We start from the raw sequence: 16,948 nt of genomic DNA, 5'->3' as shown, positions 1-16,948 counted from the left end.
ACATTGATTTCCAGTCACCAATTTTCTCATCTGTTATAATGGAACATGAAATTAGATTTTGTTATTCCTTAAATGTCAAATTCAAGGCTTGTAACAACTCCCATTCAACCATAGCATATATCTGATGATTTATGTAGCAAAGACAAATGTAAGGGAACCAATAGAATACCTAAAAATGAGCTGTTCTTAGTCGTTGAATCCGCATTCCCCTTTTGATGTTCCGCCGTATGCAGGTTCTGGATATTACAACAAGTCAACAACATGGCTTCTTGTATACAATATAAAAAGTTACTTATTCGTTGAAATCTGCTCAAATTCACCCTGATAGTAAACTATTACTATAGCAACCTTAGACAAACTAGAAGAGCAGGATGTCTAATATCGAACCTGAAGAATCAAAAAAGGATTGTTGTCTAAGTCGACTCCTTTCCCTTCCAGTTTCTTGGTAACTTGAGTGAAATTACTTGCATAGTCATTGATGTAATATTTGGAGGTGTTATTCCGATATGCTATTCTCGTAATTACAAAATCACTTCCTGGAACAGCTTTCAATTCTCCATCATCCTGTAATAATTGCAAATGTAGTTTGAGAAAGTCATTAAATTTTGATATCTTAAGCTCCCACCTAATAAAGAAGAGAATAGGAGAGGCAAGCCAAGACTGTAAATCATCATATTATCATTACTAGCTAAAAACCAAAACGTGAAAACACTAAAATTACCAGATCAAAGATCTCTTGGAAATGAACAGAAACTTGAGCACTGTCCAGATTCTGGTGATTAGTGGAGTTATGTATAAACTCGGAAACTTTTTTGAGTCGCATCTAGACAATTGCATTACACAATTAGGATCCAAAAACCAAACAAAATCACAAGAGAAAACAGTCTCTGTTGCTTTCAAAAAGCCAAAGCAAATGTAACAGAATGCAAAAAATAAAAAACCGAAGGAACATCAGTATACCTGCTTAGCTCGTTTTCCAAATACAAAGAGCATTGCATCTGTCACATTGCTTTTCCCACTCGCATTTGCTCCAACAACTGCAGAAGAGCTCTGCTCATTCGCCAATTAATAAAAATAAAAATAAAAAATCAGTAAATATATAAATTAACTGAAACAAATAGATCTAGAACAGCTGAATCAACCTCCTAGAGATTTGAGTTATTTGAGATGAGGGGAAAAAAATCAAAAAACCTACCCAGAAAAATATAAAAAAATCTAACCAAAAGCAAAATCGCTGGTTTCCAGTCTTACAATAAAATTAACAAAGGAAACTTTGACAATAAATCCCTGACCTTGTGGAAAGGACCGACGCGTTGCTCGCCGGCGTGAGACATGAAGTTCGTCATCACCATTTCCTTGATGAACAACCTTGGGCCCCTGGACGATCCACGACCCGAGTCGGAGCCATCGGCCATGGAATCGTCACCCTGCGGCTCCATCCCCAAATTTCCGTGAGTCGAGTCGGAGGCCTTTCGTCTCTCTTCAAAACTCTAACTGAAACCTCAGAAGAGAAGAAGAAGAAGAGAGAGAGAGAGAGAGAGAGAGAGAGAGAGCTCGTCTCTGTCAGGCGGCTTAGACAAAACAGTACTACGAGCTCGGTGGCTTTTCCCTCTTACAAGTAATCATTAGCGCGCTAATCTCACATTTCTTAAGCTTAAACTAACACATTATGAGTTCATAAATAACTGCTGACGTGGAGTTGTCACTCGAACATAGGGAGCGGGGTGGGGTTTTTAGTATTTCATCATATAAATGAGGGGCATTTTCGGGGATCGTAGCTGAGTTGTTGGATTTTGATTCGTTAGTCCTACCATATTCGTGGCTGGACGGTCCCACCAAATCTTTTTTAGGAAAAAAAATTGGTACTACTTCTCCTACAAAGGGTGAGGAATCCGAACGCGCGCGCGGTGGATTTTTAAATATTAACATCTACCGCGAGCATCTCCAACAGTAAAAATTATTTTCTTAATTAATTTAAATTTAGTTAGAAACTTTTTACTCTGAATCCATATCACTTCTGGGAGTTGACTTTCCTATCATGTCTTCGCTGACTCTTGTTGAAGGTGTTTGACTTTTTCGTCTTTTTGTCGGAAACACATAATTTTGCACTTTTTTTAAATTTTTTTTTTCAGAGCACCCGAACCCTCACCCCAGTCAGCACGGATCGACCCAGCTCGCTTTTGGGCACAAACTAAATCCGACCTAGGGTTATTAGTTGGACCAAAATCTAGACCAAGAACCGCAAAGAAATGGGCTGAATAAAGACATAAGCTACCAAATTTTCAATTCAGCCCAGTTCGGTGTCGGTTTCAGATGAGTTTTTTTGTTTCAATGTAATGGGCTTTTGGGGCAACTAAACGTTTTTATGGACTTTACTCCATCAAGGAGGGTCTTCCCAGGCAATCTTCTCTGGACAAGCGAAAATAGAGATCAATCACTTTTATGCGATCCTTCAGGATACTGTTCGATATTAGTCTCCATGTATAGTCGGATATGAAAAACCACAGGACACTTAGGTTTATCTATTCATCTTTCACATCCTTATGTCTCTTTCACTTTCCTTGTTTATTTGTTTAAGTTTTGGTTTTCCATTCATGATTGGTTTTCTATTAACAGTGTTTCTTCCTGTTGGGACTCAAAGCCTGGCTGAGAATCTGGGAGCAATTGAGTTGTATGTCAATTGAGGTGCCGGTTCTTGCTTTCATTTGTGGTTTCGTAGCTATATCTGTTGTAGTGACAGTTTTTGAGGTAGTAAAATTCTCTATCATTTTTTGGCACTCTTATTTCTCTTTCTACTGTTGAATCTGTGATACTTAACTTAGAGTTGGCTCTCAATCTCTGTGGGGAAAAGCTTTTACAAAATTTGTAAAGATCCTAGCTTAACAAATCAAAACCGTTTCCCAATATTGAGCTAAAACAATGGAGCAGTCAAACCAAGTCGACATGATACAAATGGTGTATTCTCCAGGATACAAATGGCCAACTGTCTTGGAATTTCTGCGTCTTAACCATCTTGAAATGATCATTTGTGAATCCAGATTGACTCATCTCTCTTGGATTAGTCTGAGACAAGTATAGTTCATTTAGCTTCCAAAAGGTTAGCAGCCTTGAGAAGATCCAGCACGCAATTAACATCAACATCGTCCTCGTCCTGCCTAGTGAATCGGGATAGGTCAAATATCCAAGTTCAGTTGCTAGAGATTTTCATAAGTTGCTATGCTGCTAATTCGGGGTAGATCCGCTGGCATCCGCAGATGAAGTCTCAAGCCCGGGACACAATGCAAATTGGATTAGTGGTAGAGGTGATAATGTTTCACGTATTACACGTAGTCTCATGTCTGAGATAAATTCTTGCTAACCGTGGAGTTTGTATGGAAAAAAGACCTGCAATTGCAATTGGGATACCAAGGAGGCAATATTTAGTGCCGAAATCTCCGTTCCGGTTCCCTCACAATCTGACACTTTCAGATCAGTTAAGACGGTCATTAGCAACAATATTTAGATGTGAACTGCTCCTTATCCTGCAATAATCTAAGCTTATTTGATCTAGATCACGTAATTGCGCACCATTATCTGCCATTGTGTGCATATGCACCATGTACATTGTCTGAAGGGGGGACAAACAAACCAAGAAAAAATTGTCTCAAGAGTCTGTGACTCATTACTCAATAGAGCAAGGTTGAAGTAGAACGAAAGGCAGAGTTAATTAAAAGCCATATGGATAGACGCAAAAATGGGAATTTCAGCATTATGCAAATTTGGGTTCGGACCTCCAGTTAATTATTATAGTACATTTTCAGTTTCTTCAGACATCCAAGATCAGTATTTCAATATTTTAGTTTCCATGTTAAACTCGTTGGCTCAAGATATTCAAGGACAAAGCGGAATACGTAGACAGGTTTAACGTCGATGAGAATAATCACTTAGTTAGGCCTCAAGGAATTCCTGATTTATACTAGGTGCAGAAGGTCCATTCGCTCGGCAAGCTTACTCAAAATGATCAATCTTGATGTTCCGCCTCGCATTGACCGGAGGGAGAGCAAAATCTCAGTGTCAATGTGGTAAGGAAGATTATCTATTTGCATTCCAGGCAATTCCATTGATTACTTGCGTAACTTGCATTACTCCCAATATGGGGACTCAAAAATTTATGTGGATTAAATAAAAAATAAAGAATTTCCTCAAAATTTATGTGGATTAAATAAAAAATTAAGAATTTCACAATGTGAAAGAATCCATCCTATATGATGCACTACTAACTTGTAAATTGCTATCTTTTACCTCGGTAAATCATGACATATGCACCATGTACACAGTTTCGGTGAGATAAAATTCATTAGCAGTCTCAGGAATGACTTTACATTCCCCAATGTGAGGCGATATGAGCCTCAAAGATTTACATCTTTTTAATTTGACAATGCTAACAAAACATGGCAAATTTTGCAAAACCAAATCTCTCTCATTGCTAAACTATATAAAGCTATATACTGTCATGGAGATAAAAAGAGATGACATGTAGTCTGGCTTGTAAAAGAAGGGATGTACTAGTCGCGGGGGGGGGGGGGGGGGGGTGGGTGTTGTTGGGATGACAGTTTCACCCCCTATATATTACATTAACCAGAAATACATATATCCGTCCAGAGAACTTTCTCAGACTGGGAAATGTAAACAGAGCAACGCTTCACCTCAAAACACACAGCCGCAGCAACATTAACATCATCAGAAACCACAAACCACTACTTCACATGAATATCTTAAGCCGTTAGGAGGGGACTGTCCGAATCTGCAATTAGAAAGGTGTAAGACACTCGAGAAATATACTGCAATTTTCCATAATCTACTTTTTAACTCTGAAGACACAGTAGGTTTTCAAACACGTTAGGCAGGATAGGTACGTAGCAATTCCCAAAAGAAAAGTCCAGGTAACCCAGAATATATGCACGCCATACCAGGGTCACATGTCATAATAGATGTAATTTAACACCAGATGATATATGATGTCAAAACCAAAACATCGGGACTGTATTAGACAGTAGCACTTGTATCAACAGCATTCCTCACAGGCCTTTAGGGAAAAAGAGAAGAAAAAGAAGACGAAATCCAAAATCTTACCAAGTGAAGGCCCAGCAGGTGCACATTTCGCTTTCCCGGCCATGACCTTGTTACCTGTTTGTGGTAATATCGAAAGATATTACTAAAGAGAAAAAAGAAAACAAATGAATCGAAAGATTTAGCAGCTGGTGAGAGTCCAAAATCTTACCATGTGAAGGCCCAGCAGGTGAACGCTCTGCTTTCCTCACCTCGGTGACCTTGCTACCTGTTTGTGGTAATATTGAAAAATATTACTAAAGAGTAAAAAAAAAAAAAAAAAAAAAAAAAAAAAGGTGATCATGTAAAAACCCAAAAGACATGGTATACTTTAATTGAGTGCATCAGCTATACATGCATCATGCAGAGATCAACATCAACAATATCCTATGTAGGCTAAATCAGCCCTCAAATGAATCGGAGTAGGAGAAAGGGCAGACAATTGATAAAGATTATAAAACTCCTAAATCTCCTGTTCTCTTCTTAATTCTCTTGCTTTCTCCCTGGTCTCTCCTCATTTGTCTCTATAATTCTTTCTTTTCTACACCCTAATTTGCTCTCACCTGCTCCTACATCACTTGACTAGGAAACTAATAAAAATAAAGCATTATCATTTTGGGCAGAGAAGGTGACAGTCTCTGGTTCTATTGACTTGGGAAGAGCAAACAGGGATGTTCAATGAGACATGAACAGCTGCAATTTCAAAACCCAAAAAAAAAAAAAAACCTATTTTAAATATGTGACATTGAATAGTTACATTAGAAGAGCAAGATGAATGTTTGCTAAACAACCGGAGCTGCAATGCAAAAATTGATCTATGATCCCACTCGAGAAATATACTGCAATTTGCCCTAAATTGTTTTTTTAACTCCGTTAAAGACACAAGCAATGAAGGTAACAGTGGGGGTAGTTTGTAGGTTTTCAAACGCCTTAAGCAGGGAAGCAATGTAAATAATAACAATACCCAACATCAGGTAGTAAAGTAAAATACACTTGCTTTCCTCCATGAAACACAAAGCGAAGCAAATTGTTCGATACCAAATACATATATGATGTCAAAACCAAAATCACTAGGACTGTATTAGATAGTAGCGGTTGTAATTTGTATCAATGTTTGTCATAACAAAAAAAAAATTGTATCTCCAATTTAGACATTACAGAAGATTGCAGATGCAATCAGATCTATGATCACTTCCAACATATAGTTACTGTAGGGCACACAAACCAAAATAATTTGGCTGGAGAAGACATAATTCTATGTCAGTCACACAACACACACACACATTTTCTACAATACAGAGGACAAGGAAGTTCCGGGATAAATTACTCAAACCTTAAAAGAAACTCTAGAGCTTACCACTTGGATCACAACCTCCAAGAATGAACTTCAACACGGAATCTGTTTCAGAAACCAAAAAAATAATATCACTATTGTGAACATATGACATTGAACAGTATCATAAGAAGAGCCAAATGATGTTTACTAAACAAGAGGAGCTGCAATGCAAAAAATGATCTATGATCCTGTTAAGTGTATTAACTAACACATTATACACAGACCAAAATGACTTGTGGAAATATTATCTCCAAAAATTCCCTCAAATTACATAAATATACAATCAACACATTTTTTATCCTTTAAACAGCATCTAAGCAAGTCCAAGATAACTTCACTCCCAAAAATAAAAAAAATAGAAAATAAAAACATACCAATACCATTCACATCATAAGAAAGGGGTATTTCCGGCCAGGGGCCTGTTTCACAGAAACATTGTTAATAGAAAATAATAATATTAAATCACAAGTAGAATTACCAATTTTTTTTTTTTTAAGAAAAGAAAAACAATGATCAGGCATGCCCCAAAAACAGAACAGTGAAGTCTATTGAATAACAACAAATAAGTCAAAAATAATTAAAAACAAAAAAGAATAATAACCATACCGTGATGTCAAAGGACCAAAAAAAAAAAAACACTGAAGAATCTATTGAATAATAGCAAATATCAGTAGTGTGATAAGGAGATCAGGTCTAGATCTCCAAAGAAGTTGAATACACAATAAAGATGTAAGATCCCCTCAGCAGTTTGTTTAATGGCTCCAATGGAGCAGAAATTATCTTTGAAAACTATATTATTCAATGCTGGGTATGCATCACCAATATGCCTTCGCACCAAAAATCATCTTCAATGTTTGATATGCATCATGCCTTTGGCTATCCTCTAATCACCCCAACAGAAATTGACAACAGTTTATTTCTTCAAAACATGATAGGAAACAAAAATCAAAAGCATACCAAACGGAGCAACAAACTCAAAGGAGAAGCTGCAGATGCAAAGTTGGAAGGAAACAACTAGTGTTAGAAAGGTAAGCAAAATACGGGAGGAGTAAGGAATCCCGTGACCGAAAGGTGGGGGGAGACAAGGTGTTACTTATTATGGACAGTGGTGGAACCAGGATGAAAATTAGGGGTGGGCTAATTTAAAGTGCTACTTATTTTGTGGGGGGAGACAAGGTGTTACTTATTTTGTCGACAATGATTCCAAGAATTTTGGGACTCAAGTTTATAAGAAATACTAATGGAGAATGCTGGAACTAAAGGAAAAAAAAAATAACAGGATAGATTGCCTTTAAGAGAAGAAACTGTTAAGAAACTAGGAATAGAAAATGTTGTAAGAAAACAAAAGAAAAGAAAAGAGAATGGGAGAAGAAAATTGGAAAAAGACAAAAAAAAAAAGGAACAAAAGGGAAAAAAGAAATGCCAAAAAGGGAGAAGGAAATGGGAAAGCAGCAACATAAGGGGGTTGTGGGGACTTGAACCAAGGTGGGATCTTAGACAACTCCACAAGTTGCCAGCTGAACCAACGTTAGACTCTTGTTACACTTGCACTATATAAAATATCCCAGGAATTTTGGGTTGGGCTACAGCCCAAGCAGCCCTTCACGTAGTTCCGCCACTGATTATGGATTCTCTATCAATACCAAGAATTGCCCCCAAAAAGAAAAAAGAAAAATTCAACAGTTTGATTTATCAGGTAAGTAGATTCAATTCAGTGCCTAAGCTAATTAAGCACAACTTAGTTGCAGTCTAAAAAAAGAAGAAAAGAAAAAAAAAACAGAAAAAAAAAAAGAAGAAGAAGGAAACATACCTCTGCGGATCTTTGGCTTATATGGGACTGAACCTGTTTCACACATACACTGTCAAAACAACAATAACAACAACAACAAAACAAGCCCTTTCACACATGCTTCACAAGTACAAATGGCAGTCTCATTTGGAAACTAAAAAAAGAGATCTAGTGATTAATTGAAAACATATGGCTCTCTCTGCATGCACGGGAGACTATAGATGGATCCTCTAACAATACCAAGAGTCTGTGGGTCCCATAGGGGCGCATGACACACACACACACACGTGCTCTTTCATCTTTCACTGCTACCCATTCACGGGTATTGTTACATGAAATACCATCATATACATATATATATATATATATATATAAAATACATTGTCATTGCCAAAAGATAAGGAGTTCAGGGCTGACTACATGACATAAGGTACTAGAAAACATATCAATAATATCATAAGAAAAGCAAGAATGAATCTACGATTAAAAATGCTATAAACATACTGCTGATGCAACAAAATCTATGATCCCATCAGCAGATATTTGCTCTATCTTAACTGCGTGCTACGGATCAGGCATAGACCAGATAGAGCAAAATGATTTGACTGGAGAAGTTATATTGCAAAACAACAAGTATCATTCTGCTTCGGCTATACCTAATGCAAAAACCATTAAGACCTGGCTAGTGAATTTTTCTTCAATGACCAAATTGATCACACAGTATTTTGTCTCATTAACAAACAAACAAAAATTAAAATGACACAAATATTCATGTTCTTTAAAACACAAAGCTGAAGGATACTCTCAAACCTTCAAACAAAAATCAAGAGCTTACTTACAATCGAGAAAGGAGATATTAACAGGATCAGCACCTGTAAGTGGCAATGTCAAAACCAAAAAATCAGTTCTAAGACCACTAACATTCATTAGTACCATAAGAAGAGGAAGCATCAATGTTTGGTGAATCATGAACAGTTGCAATGCAAAATCATCCATAATCCCAACAGAAAGCAATATACTATACCATACTACATTAGACATGCATTATGCACCAAGACACAAATGACTTGGCCAACAGCCACATTTATCCAAAAGTGAAGTTGATCTGATTACATAAAATAAGATCAACAGGTACAAAACAAGCAAATCCAAGGATAAAGCATTACCATTTTTGCCAGGAATAGTGACGGTCTCTGGTTTTATTGCCACTATTTACATTAAAAAAAAAAAAAAAAATCAGTACTGTGTAACAACTGAAATTGAATACTACCATAAAAAAATTATAAAAAAAAAATCCAAAATCTTACCGGGTAGAATTATAGAAGGTGCGTTTACTTTCCAGAACTTGACCTTGCTAGCTGTGTGGGTGTGGAAATATTGAAAGATGTTACAAAAAGAAAACGAGAATCACAAAAATCAAAAATCGTAAAATCGAAAACATACCATATCTCCGGCCGCGTCGTGCTCTTCTTGCTCTTTTTGCTCTCCTTGCTCTCTTTGCACTCCTCGTGTTCGATGCCCATATTTTGAGTCCTTCAAAAATATCGTCGATCTCCTCGCTATCGCTCTCCTCAGCCTTAGCAGATTTGCTGTCTCCGGCGCCTGGGATTTTCCTGCCTATCATGGTTTGGCGATGAGAGTAAAATTGAGACAAAGATTGATTCCCTAAAAGGCTTTTTATTTTCTTTCTAGGTCGGTTTCGGTTTTATTCACCCCATCCTGCTACTTTTTCTTCTTTTTTTTTTTCTGAGAAAAATCTGTCCTGCTACTTTCTTTTTCTTTATTTCTTTCAACAAAATATTAATAAAAAATAAATAAAGTCAATTAAAAAAAATGAACAAAAACAAAATATAACATAAGAAAACGAGACAAAATGCCATATGTTAATCCAAATTTCAATTAAACAAATATCTATATTGTAATTTAATAATATTAAACTAAAGACTATTGATGCATGTGTTAAACAGTTTTATTCCTCTTTTTTTTTTGAAATAGAAGTTGAATTCATTAGATCAACAGCAAAAAGGTTGAAGTCTACAAAAACTTACATAAGAAGTCCGGCAAGAAAATCCGGAGTACCTATCTAAGCTAAAGCAAACCTTTAAAGATCACTGGGACGCTCACATTTAAGCGAGCCTATACAAGAATGAAAAAAACATCGCCTCCTACGGAAAGAAATCATTCAACTAGCCCTCACTTGCCAATCACGCAATTGTGGTACAAACAAGAAACTAGAAACGTCATAGAAGACTCATAGAAGTTAATCCACCCTCAAACAGTCTCATACCCTAATACAATTAGGGCCCAGCTTGCCTTGATCTCAGCCCAAGCCCGGAGGCCCAAACCCTAATCAAACCTTGCCTAGCAGGAATAGGCCCCTGCCCCATTAGCCCAAGGGTGAGCCCAGGCCCATAAACCCAAGCCCAAACCCGAGCCAACGAGGGAGGAGCATCCCTACTCACTGTTCCTTTGTCGCCACCGCTGATCTGTCCGGCGATGCACCATACCTCTGGTGGTCGGCTTCTCCATCCGTGCCTCACCATCGCCGCAAACACCACCAAAAGCTCCGCCTGCTACCCTACAATGGATCCCTCAGCAACAATTGGAAAGCTGCCCACTGTTCGAGCCCCGACCGCTCAGCCAAACACGATCAGCTCGCCGCCCCTACAAGCACGATCCGCCGCAACACAACCTCAACCGTAGTAGCCGAGAGCCGCCTCGCTAAAAGTCCGGCCTCAACCTGTTTTCCGTCAAGCACTCCACCCAAACAGCGAGGCCACCGAACAAGAAGACCCCGCCCTCGTCGTCGCCGTCTCTGCAGCCTGGTCAGGGGACCCCTAGATCGCCGCTGCCACTACACGAAACCCTAGGTGGGTTTCGCCTCTCGAGATCACCCCGGAAAGCGCGGAGGTCCTCGCTTTTTGACTTTTTTTTTTATGGCTTTTGATATACAGTTTTATTCCTATATTTACTTTTGAAGGAAAAAAAAAGTAGGAAGTTACAACTATAAGATATTCCTACATGTAGAAAGTGGGATGAATTTTTTTTTTTCTAAATTTTTATTTATATTTATATTTTGCTATTTACCATAACACCTCTCATATATTAAAAAGTATTTTAAATTAACCTATAGTTGAAGGATATTTCAGTAAATTCACACCTACTTTGGTTAACAAAATAGGTTCTCTTAATAATAGTATAGATTAAATAATAATTATCCGTATTAATTACCTCTACTAAAGCTCTAAAATCCCACTATGGATATTAGTGTTCATAATAAATTAATAAGCTCAATAGTTATAAGCGCTTGCATAGTAAATATGCCAAGAACAAGTAACGTTTTCCAATAATAGCGGAATGGGAACAAAAGTGTAAGAGCAAGAATGAAATGAGACTTGAGCTGAGAATGAAAATTGATTACTATCCTACACCTTTGTTACTGAGACCCAGAAAGTTCATAGCTTTTCCACAACTCCATAATGCAATGGAAAATTTCCAGTGGGATTCTTACCTTCTTTGAACGAGCTACAAGGAGCCTCCCTCGACCTCTAAATCTTTGATATGGAATACGGGAACCCAAAGCAAAGCCATCTCCAAATCCTATGTCCTCATCTTCTAAGACATGGGCATTCCACATGATTTTTCAGTCGTGTAGTTTTAAGATTCTTCTTACTTCGACTTAACAACAGAAATTCCCAAATCCCCCCCTAAGCGTTATCATGAGTTTCATGTGACAATATAGGATATGTTGCTTGGTAACTTTCTTAGATTATTCATGAAGCAATCTTCATCAGTCCCACAACATTTTATCATCAAGACCTGGGAATGTATTCTTTCTTCAAGAAAAAAAAAAGAAAAAAAGACCTGGGCATGTATCATGCAAATATGACACGAGGGGTGTACGAGTGGTCAATTGCAGAAACTGAAAATAAATAATATATTCTTTTTGTAAATTACGAAATTTGATGACTCAAATCTGAAATAAGTTATGTAATATTGTATTACATTATTGGCTTGGAGATGAACACATGAATTCTCATTATCAAAGTTCTTATTTATTTGATCAAAACTCTTGAAAATGGAGTAGTTCTATATAGAGTATATATTATTATTGCACAAAACCAACTATCAATTTCCATCTAGAGATTGTAGATCAAAAGTTATCAACATTCTTCGTACGAGTGTCTCCATAATCTCTATAAGAATAACTCGGTTCTATTAAATTCATAAACGAGCGTCTTTTACAACTGTTTAATTTATAATGCCAATCCAATAACTAAAGGTTCACATTTGACATATGTACGCATAGCCTAAATTAAAACAAAAGAAAAATTGAGAAGCTCTAACAAGAGCTAGACCCAAATAGGGATGGCAATGGGGAGGGTAGGGTAAGGGGATTAAATTACCATCCCCATAGACTTCATTCTCCATCCCCGTACCCTCCCCAATCCCCGTAATAAGATACTGGGGATTCCCCGTCCCCGTCCCCATTGGGGATTAGTTCCCCGTACCCGCCCAAATCCCCGTTAACAATATTACTAATTTATTATATAAAAATTTATACAAATAATTATTGATTGTAAAATATGAAATTAAAATCAAACATCCAAATAAAATAAATTTCGTATTTCAATCAAGAAAAATTAACATGTTGATAAAGATCTTTATTAAAAGAATCTTCCTTTTTTTGAATATATTTATTAATAGAATTTAAATATTGACAAAAAGATGAAGTTTACATAAATATTTATTTATAAATAATATCAAAAATATATATAATAAATAAATAAAATATATATATTACATATATTTCCAAATAATTCTTATTGGGTGGGTATGGGGATGGGGATCAAAATATCATCCCCGCCCCGTACCCGATTTCAGAATTCGAATACTGGGGATCCCCATCCCTGTTACCCGATTTCCCCCGAATTTCTCCCCGTTAGGGTCGAATACCCTATGGGTATCCTACTCTATGGGGATTTTTGCCATCCCTAGACCCAAAACTTTCAGAATAAACTTTATCGGAAACAAGTCCTGCTCCTAAATAAAATAAAATATAAAATAAAAGTCTTGCTAAAACAAGCTTGGGACTTGCTATATATCTTGAGCTAATTTTGGAGAACAAATTATTCAAATAATAAAATATGTTTAACCAATCCATCCAAGCATTGGTATGAAGATCCACCTGATTTGAAGCAAACATTTCACTTCGCCATTAGCTTCAAGCTTCTATCTCTGATTTCTTCTCCTTCTTTCTCCTCCATTTTTTCCTAATTGTTCCTCGATAATTTCAATATGACTAGTTAACTTCAATTTTTTCTAATGGTCTCGTTTATAAATTCTTATGGATTGAACTCCTAGTTAATATTAGACCAAAAAAAAAAAAAGTTTTAGTTAATAGATATATATTACAAAAGTACTCCTAGTTAAGATTGAACTAAAATTCTATGATGTTTTTCAAGTAACATCGATCAACAATGAAGAAGAAAGACAAGAATACGACTCGTTCCGGTGATGTTGACCATCATGAAAAATCTTGGGAGTTATTGTGACCAATATTCTTGGTAGTTCTATATACAATATAGATTATCATTGCACAAAATAACTATCAATTTCCATTTAGCTAAACTATATATACCTGTTGTATAGACATGCCATTTAGTTGGTCTATTATATGTTCTTCCTTGAGTGCTGATTCTTGAGGACCATACATGGAGGGTTCAAGTTTACTTACTGGTGGGAAAACCTTGAGCCTTTCTATGCTTAGAGGGTTTATGCCTTTGGAGCCCAAATCGGTCATCTGGCAAACAATATGTGTCCCCTGAAATTTAGACAAGTAATTTCATGGTTTGTATCGTTATATTCTTGAAAATCGAGCTTCCTGTATAAGAATGCGAAGGACTTGATAATAATATTTGCTCACTGGAGTTTAATATTGGGGGATCAAATTTGAGGAATTCTTGGACTTTGTTCAAGATTTGAGTTCCTGGCTGGGTCTTGGATTTAGGTGAAGACGAATCTGTAAACAGACCATTGATGTCTGGATACCCATTGACATTTCTATCTGTGGTAATTGTTGAAAGTGTGTGAATTATATTCCGGACAATTCCTTTCAACTTTCCCCCATCAAGAGCTTCTTGTTTGGGCTGCTCAAACTCTTCATCTCTTGGCACATAGATTGTAGCAAATTCACTCATCGGTGACTCCATAGCCTTATCTGTTGCATTTTGAATATGAATATCAACTGTACACTAAACATTATATATACACCATGTTAGACAACCAGTTTCAAAGGAAATGGGCTGACAATGTATATCAAATAAACATGCACCCTCCCTCACATGCATTCCCAACTTGGACATTTAGAGGAGCTACATGGATACCTATAAATGTTGCAAATAAGGTCATAACATGTTAGACGATCATTTTGGCCCCAAACTCTAACTGATGCATACTCACCTGTCTTGGTTGGAGGGCGTCCAGTTCGACAACGTCTAGGGTGTGGGTGAAAATTTCCTCCAAGGGTTGGTCTCATGTACTTAATTCCCTCATCTGGATTTCCAATGTCATTGTAAGTGGCGTAGTCGTATATTCTATCAGATCGCAATCTAAGCCCATTCCCATCACCCTCAGTTGAATCAGCTCCATTTCTCTTAGCTCTTTCAGCCCAGCTGGTGTATCATTGGGTAAGTATGCCTGCAATGATATTCAAGGTTATCAAAATCAACACCATTAATGCTCTTTCTTGTTATGCCAGTATGTAACTGTAACAAGCACCTTAGTAGAGAAGAAGATTCTTTTCCCGGCATTAGACATTTAGACTTCTGATCCGGTTGAACCCAAGAGTTGCAGGCAAAATGAACACCACCTTGAATGTCGATGCTATCCAAATAGAACTCCTTGTCATATCGGTTACTCACTGTAATTGCTCCTGGCATCCCAAATGTTGAGTCCACCACAAACTTGACTTGGTACGTGTTCTTATCATCACCCATTTTTGGATTCTTTGTCCAATACAATACAGCTTCCTCACTTAGCTTTGGCTTCTTCCCTTCTTAATATGTTTTGACATGTACAAATTAGTTAACGAAAAATTCATAATATATTCAAGTAACACTTAATCAACAGTCAACAGTAAATTAATCAAATACTCACTCGGACCAATTTGAGCACTAACAAGCTGTAGGACTACAACACCCTTGTGATCTTTGTGTTTTTGATGGCGGAACCAATGAAGCATTGTGTCATTGACATGTAACTTCTGGTTAATTTTCTTCACAGTGGCTAACGCAGTGAGTTCAAAAGTCACTTCGGGCTTTTCTGGAGCAAGAACTAGACAGGATGCCACCATGTCCACATGAGAAAGAGCACCATTGGTTGCTGCATTAAAGGCCACTGGTACTGTTGCCATATTCTTCCTCCTCTGTAACTGGAATCTACTTCTCTTATTTGTTGAAGACAATAAAATGGCAGAAGAAAGCTTATGGATCATTAGGAATGCTGGTTTTGAACTGGGTGAATTGAAATCAGGTGCTTCTACCAAAAATGAGCCCATTCTAAATGCCACGCGCGGTGCTCAAATAGTACTAGTTGAAGCTATGTACTTGTGTGGTTGAATGCTTCTACAGCCACATCTTTGTCAAATAGTCAATTTACTTCTACAGCCAAAGAAAAGAAAAACAAAATTGAAAAAAATTGTATAATTGAAAGTGTCCAACGTACGTCATCGATCGATCTGTCCGGCGAATTAATTTCTAGATTTGGATCATCCTCTAGCCTTTTCCTTTAAAATTAGAACTTCTCAGAACGTGAGGGAAACAAGGTTTAACAGAAAATTGTAATGACGAAGCTAAATAACCCTAACACCAGCCTCTTCGAACCGACCTAGGGCTAGTTAGGGCTACTGTACAGATAAAAACATGTTTTAAGACATAGCTGACTGTAAAGAATTGCTAATAGCCAAATTAGTACTATAATTAAGAATCTCCTTTCAGTTCTCAGTGTACATTGTCAAAAGCTAGCCCCTAAAACTTTAAATACCTCCTTCCTAATAATAATTTAGCTGAAAATGGTGACAAGGTTGATAAAGAAAGGATAGTTATTCTTATCCTCATACCTTTTCTTCTCTAATTCAATGTTCAGTCACTAATTTGATGCATGGACGGTAATACTTTTCTCAGTCAATAGAAAACCTCGTAAGACATCACTAGACTATTGTTTCTCTGTTATTCCTTAATCATATTATTATTGTTATTGTAGATTTGGTTCTGAACTAGAATATTAGTTTCCCATGCAATGTGAGAAATGATAAGTAAAATTTGTTGGATATGTCATAGCCGTCTCATTTGCAGATCATTAATCTATTTGATTTTTTGCTTCTAGTACTTAGATACTAGACGTGGATTCATCCAAAGAAATAGATATAGAGACATCATTTTAAACTAATACATTGAAATAAGGTAGGTAATGATTCTTAGTATACTAGATCTTTCATGAATATGTTTTGCATGATAAATAACGAGAAAATAAACAAATATTTGAAACTAATAAAATAGAACAAAGGTAGGTAATGATTCGACCTTTTATGAATATGTTTTGCATACTCTTTTTTTATTTTATTTCAGACAAATAACAAGAGACAAACATATAGACATCATGTTACACTAATAAATTAGTAGAAACGAGGTAGATAATAATTCCTGGTATACTAGACCTTTCACGAATATGTTTTG

General features: G+C 36.7%; 1 protein-coding gene and 1 pseudogene across 4 annotated transcripts; both read right to left on the bottom strand.

The window, feature by feature from the left end:
• Positions 1-15,771, bottom strand: part of LOC112202979 — a 33,759-nt pseudogene extending 17,988 nt beyond the window's left edge.
• Positions 4,317-9,956, bottom strand: LOC112167845. Of its 4 annotated transcripts, XM_024304931.2 has the most exons (10): positions 9,657-9,951; positions 9,521-9,571; positions 9,380-9,421; positions 9,053-9,085; positions 8,235-8,267; positions 6,799-6,843; positions 6,446-6,487; positions 5,261-5,317; positions 5,113-5,166; positions 4,317-4,783 (listed from the first exon to the last, which is right to left on the bottom strand). In XM_024304931.2, exons 1-10 carry the CDS (start codon positions 9,835-9,837, stop codon positions 4,755-4,757), a joined length of 567 nt encoding a protein of 188 aa, XP_024160699.1. In that variant the 5' UTR covers positions 9,838-9,951; the 3' UTR covers positions 4,317-4,754. The 4 variants fall into 4 exon arrangements, with proteins under 4 accessions (XP_024160699.1, XP_024160700.1, XP_024160701.1 ...); XM_024304932.2 differs by lacking the exon at positions 9,053-9,085 and having other exon boundaries at positions 9,657-9,956; XM_024304933.2 differs by lacking the exon at positions 6,799-6,843 and having other exon boundaries at positions 9,657-9,954.
• Positions 15,772-16,948: the final 1,177 nt, after the last annotated feature.

This window comes from Rosa chinensis, chromosome 5 (assembly GCF_002994745.2).
Source record: "Rosa chinensis cultivar Old Blush chromosome 5, RchiOBHm-V2, whole genome shotgun sequence".
Classification (NCBI taxonomy): Eukaryota; Viridiplantae; Streptophyta; class Magnoliopsida; order Rosales; family Rosaceae; genus Rosa; species Rosa chinensis.
Note: the sequence above shows the minus strand (reverse complement) of the source record. Positions and strands in the feature narration are given on the sequence as shown.

Excerpts from the sequence above, each read along its gene's own strand:
- LOC112167845 (XM_024304931.2), bottom strand. The coding sequence starts at position 9,837 with ATGATAGGCAGGAAAATCCCAGGCGCCGGAGACAGCAAATCTGCTAAG. Across the intron at positions 9,572-9,656 it reads ACGACGCGGCCGGAGATATG|CTAGCAAGGTCAAGTTCTGG; the intron begins GTATGTTTTCGA and ends ACACCCACACAG. Across the intron at positions 4,784-5,112 it reads ACCTGCTGGGCCTTCACTTG|ATTCGGACAGTCCCCTCCTA; the intron begins GTAAGATTTTGG and ends TTCTAATTGCAG.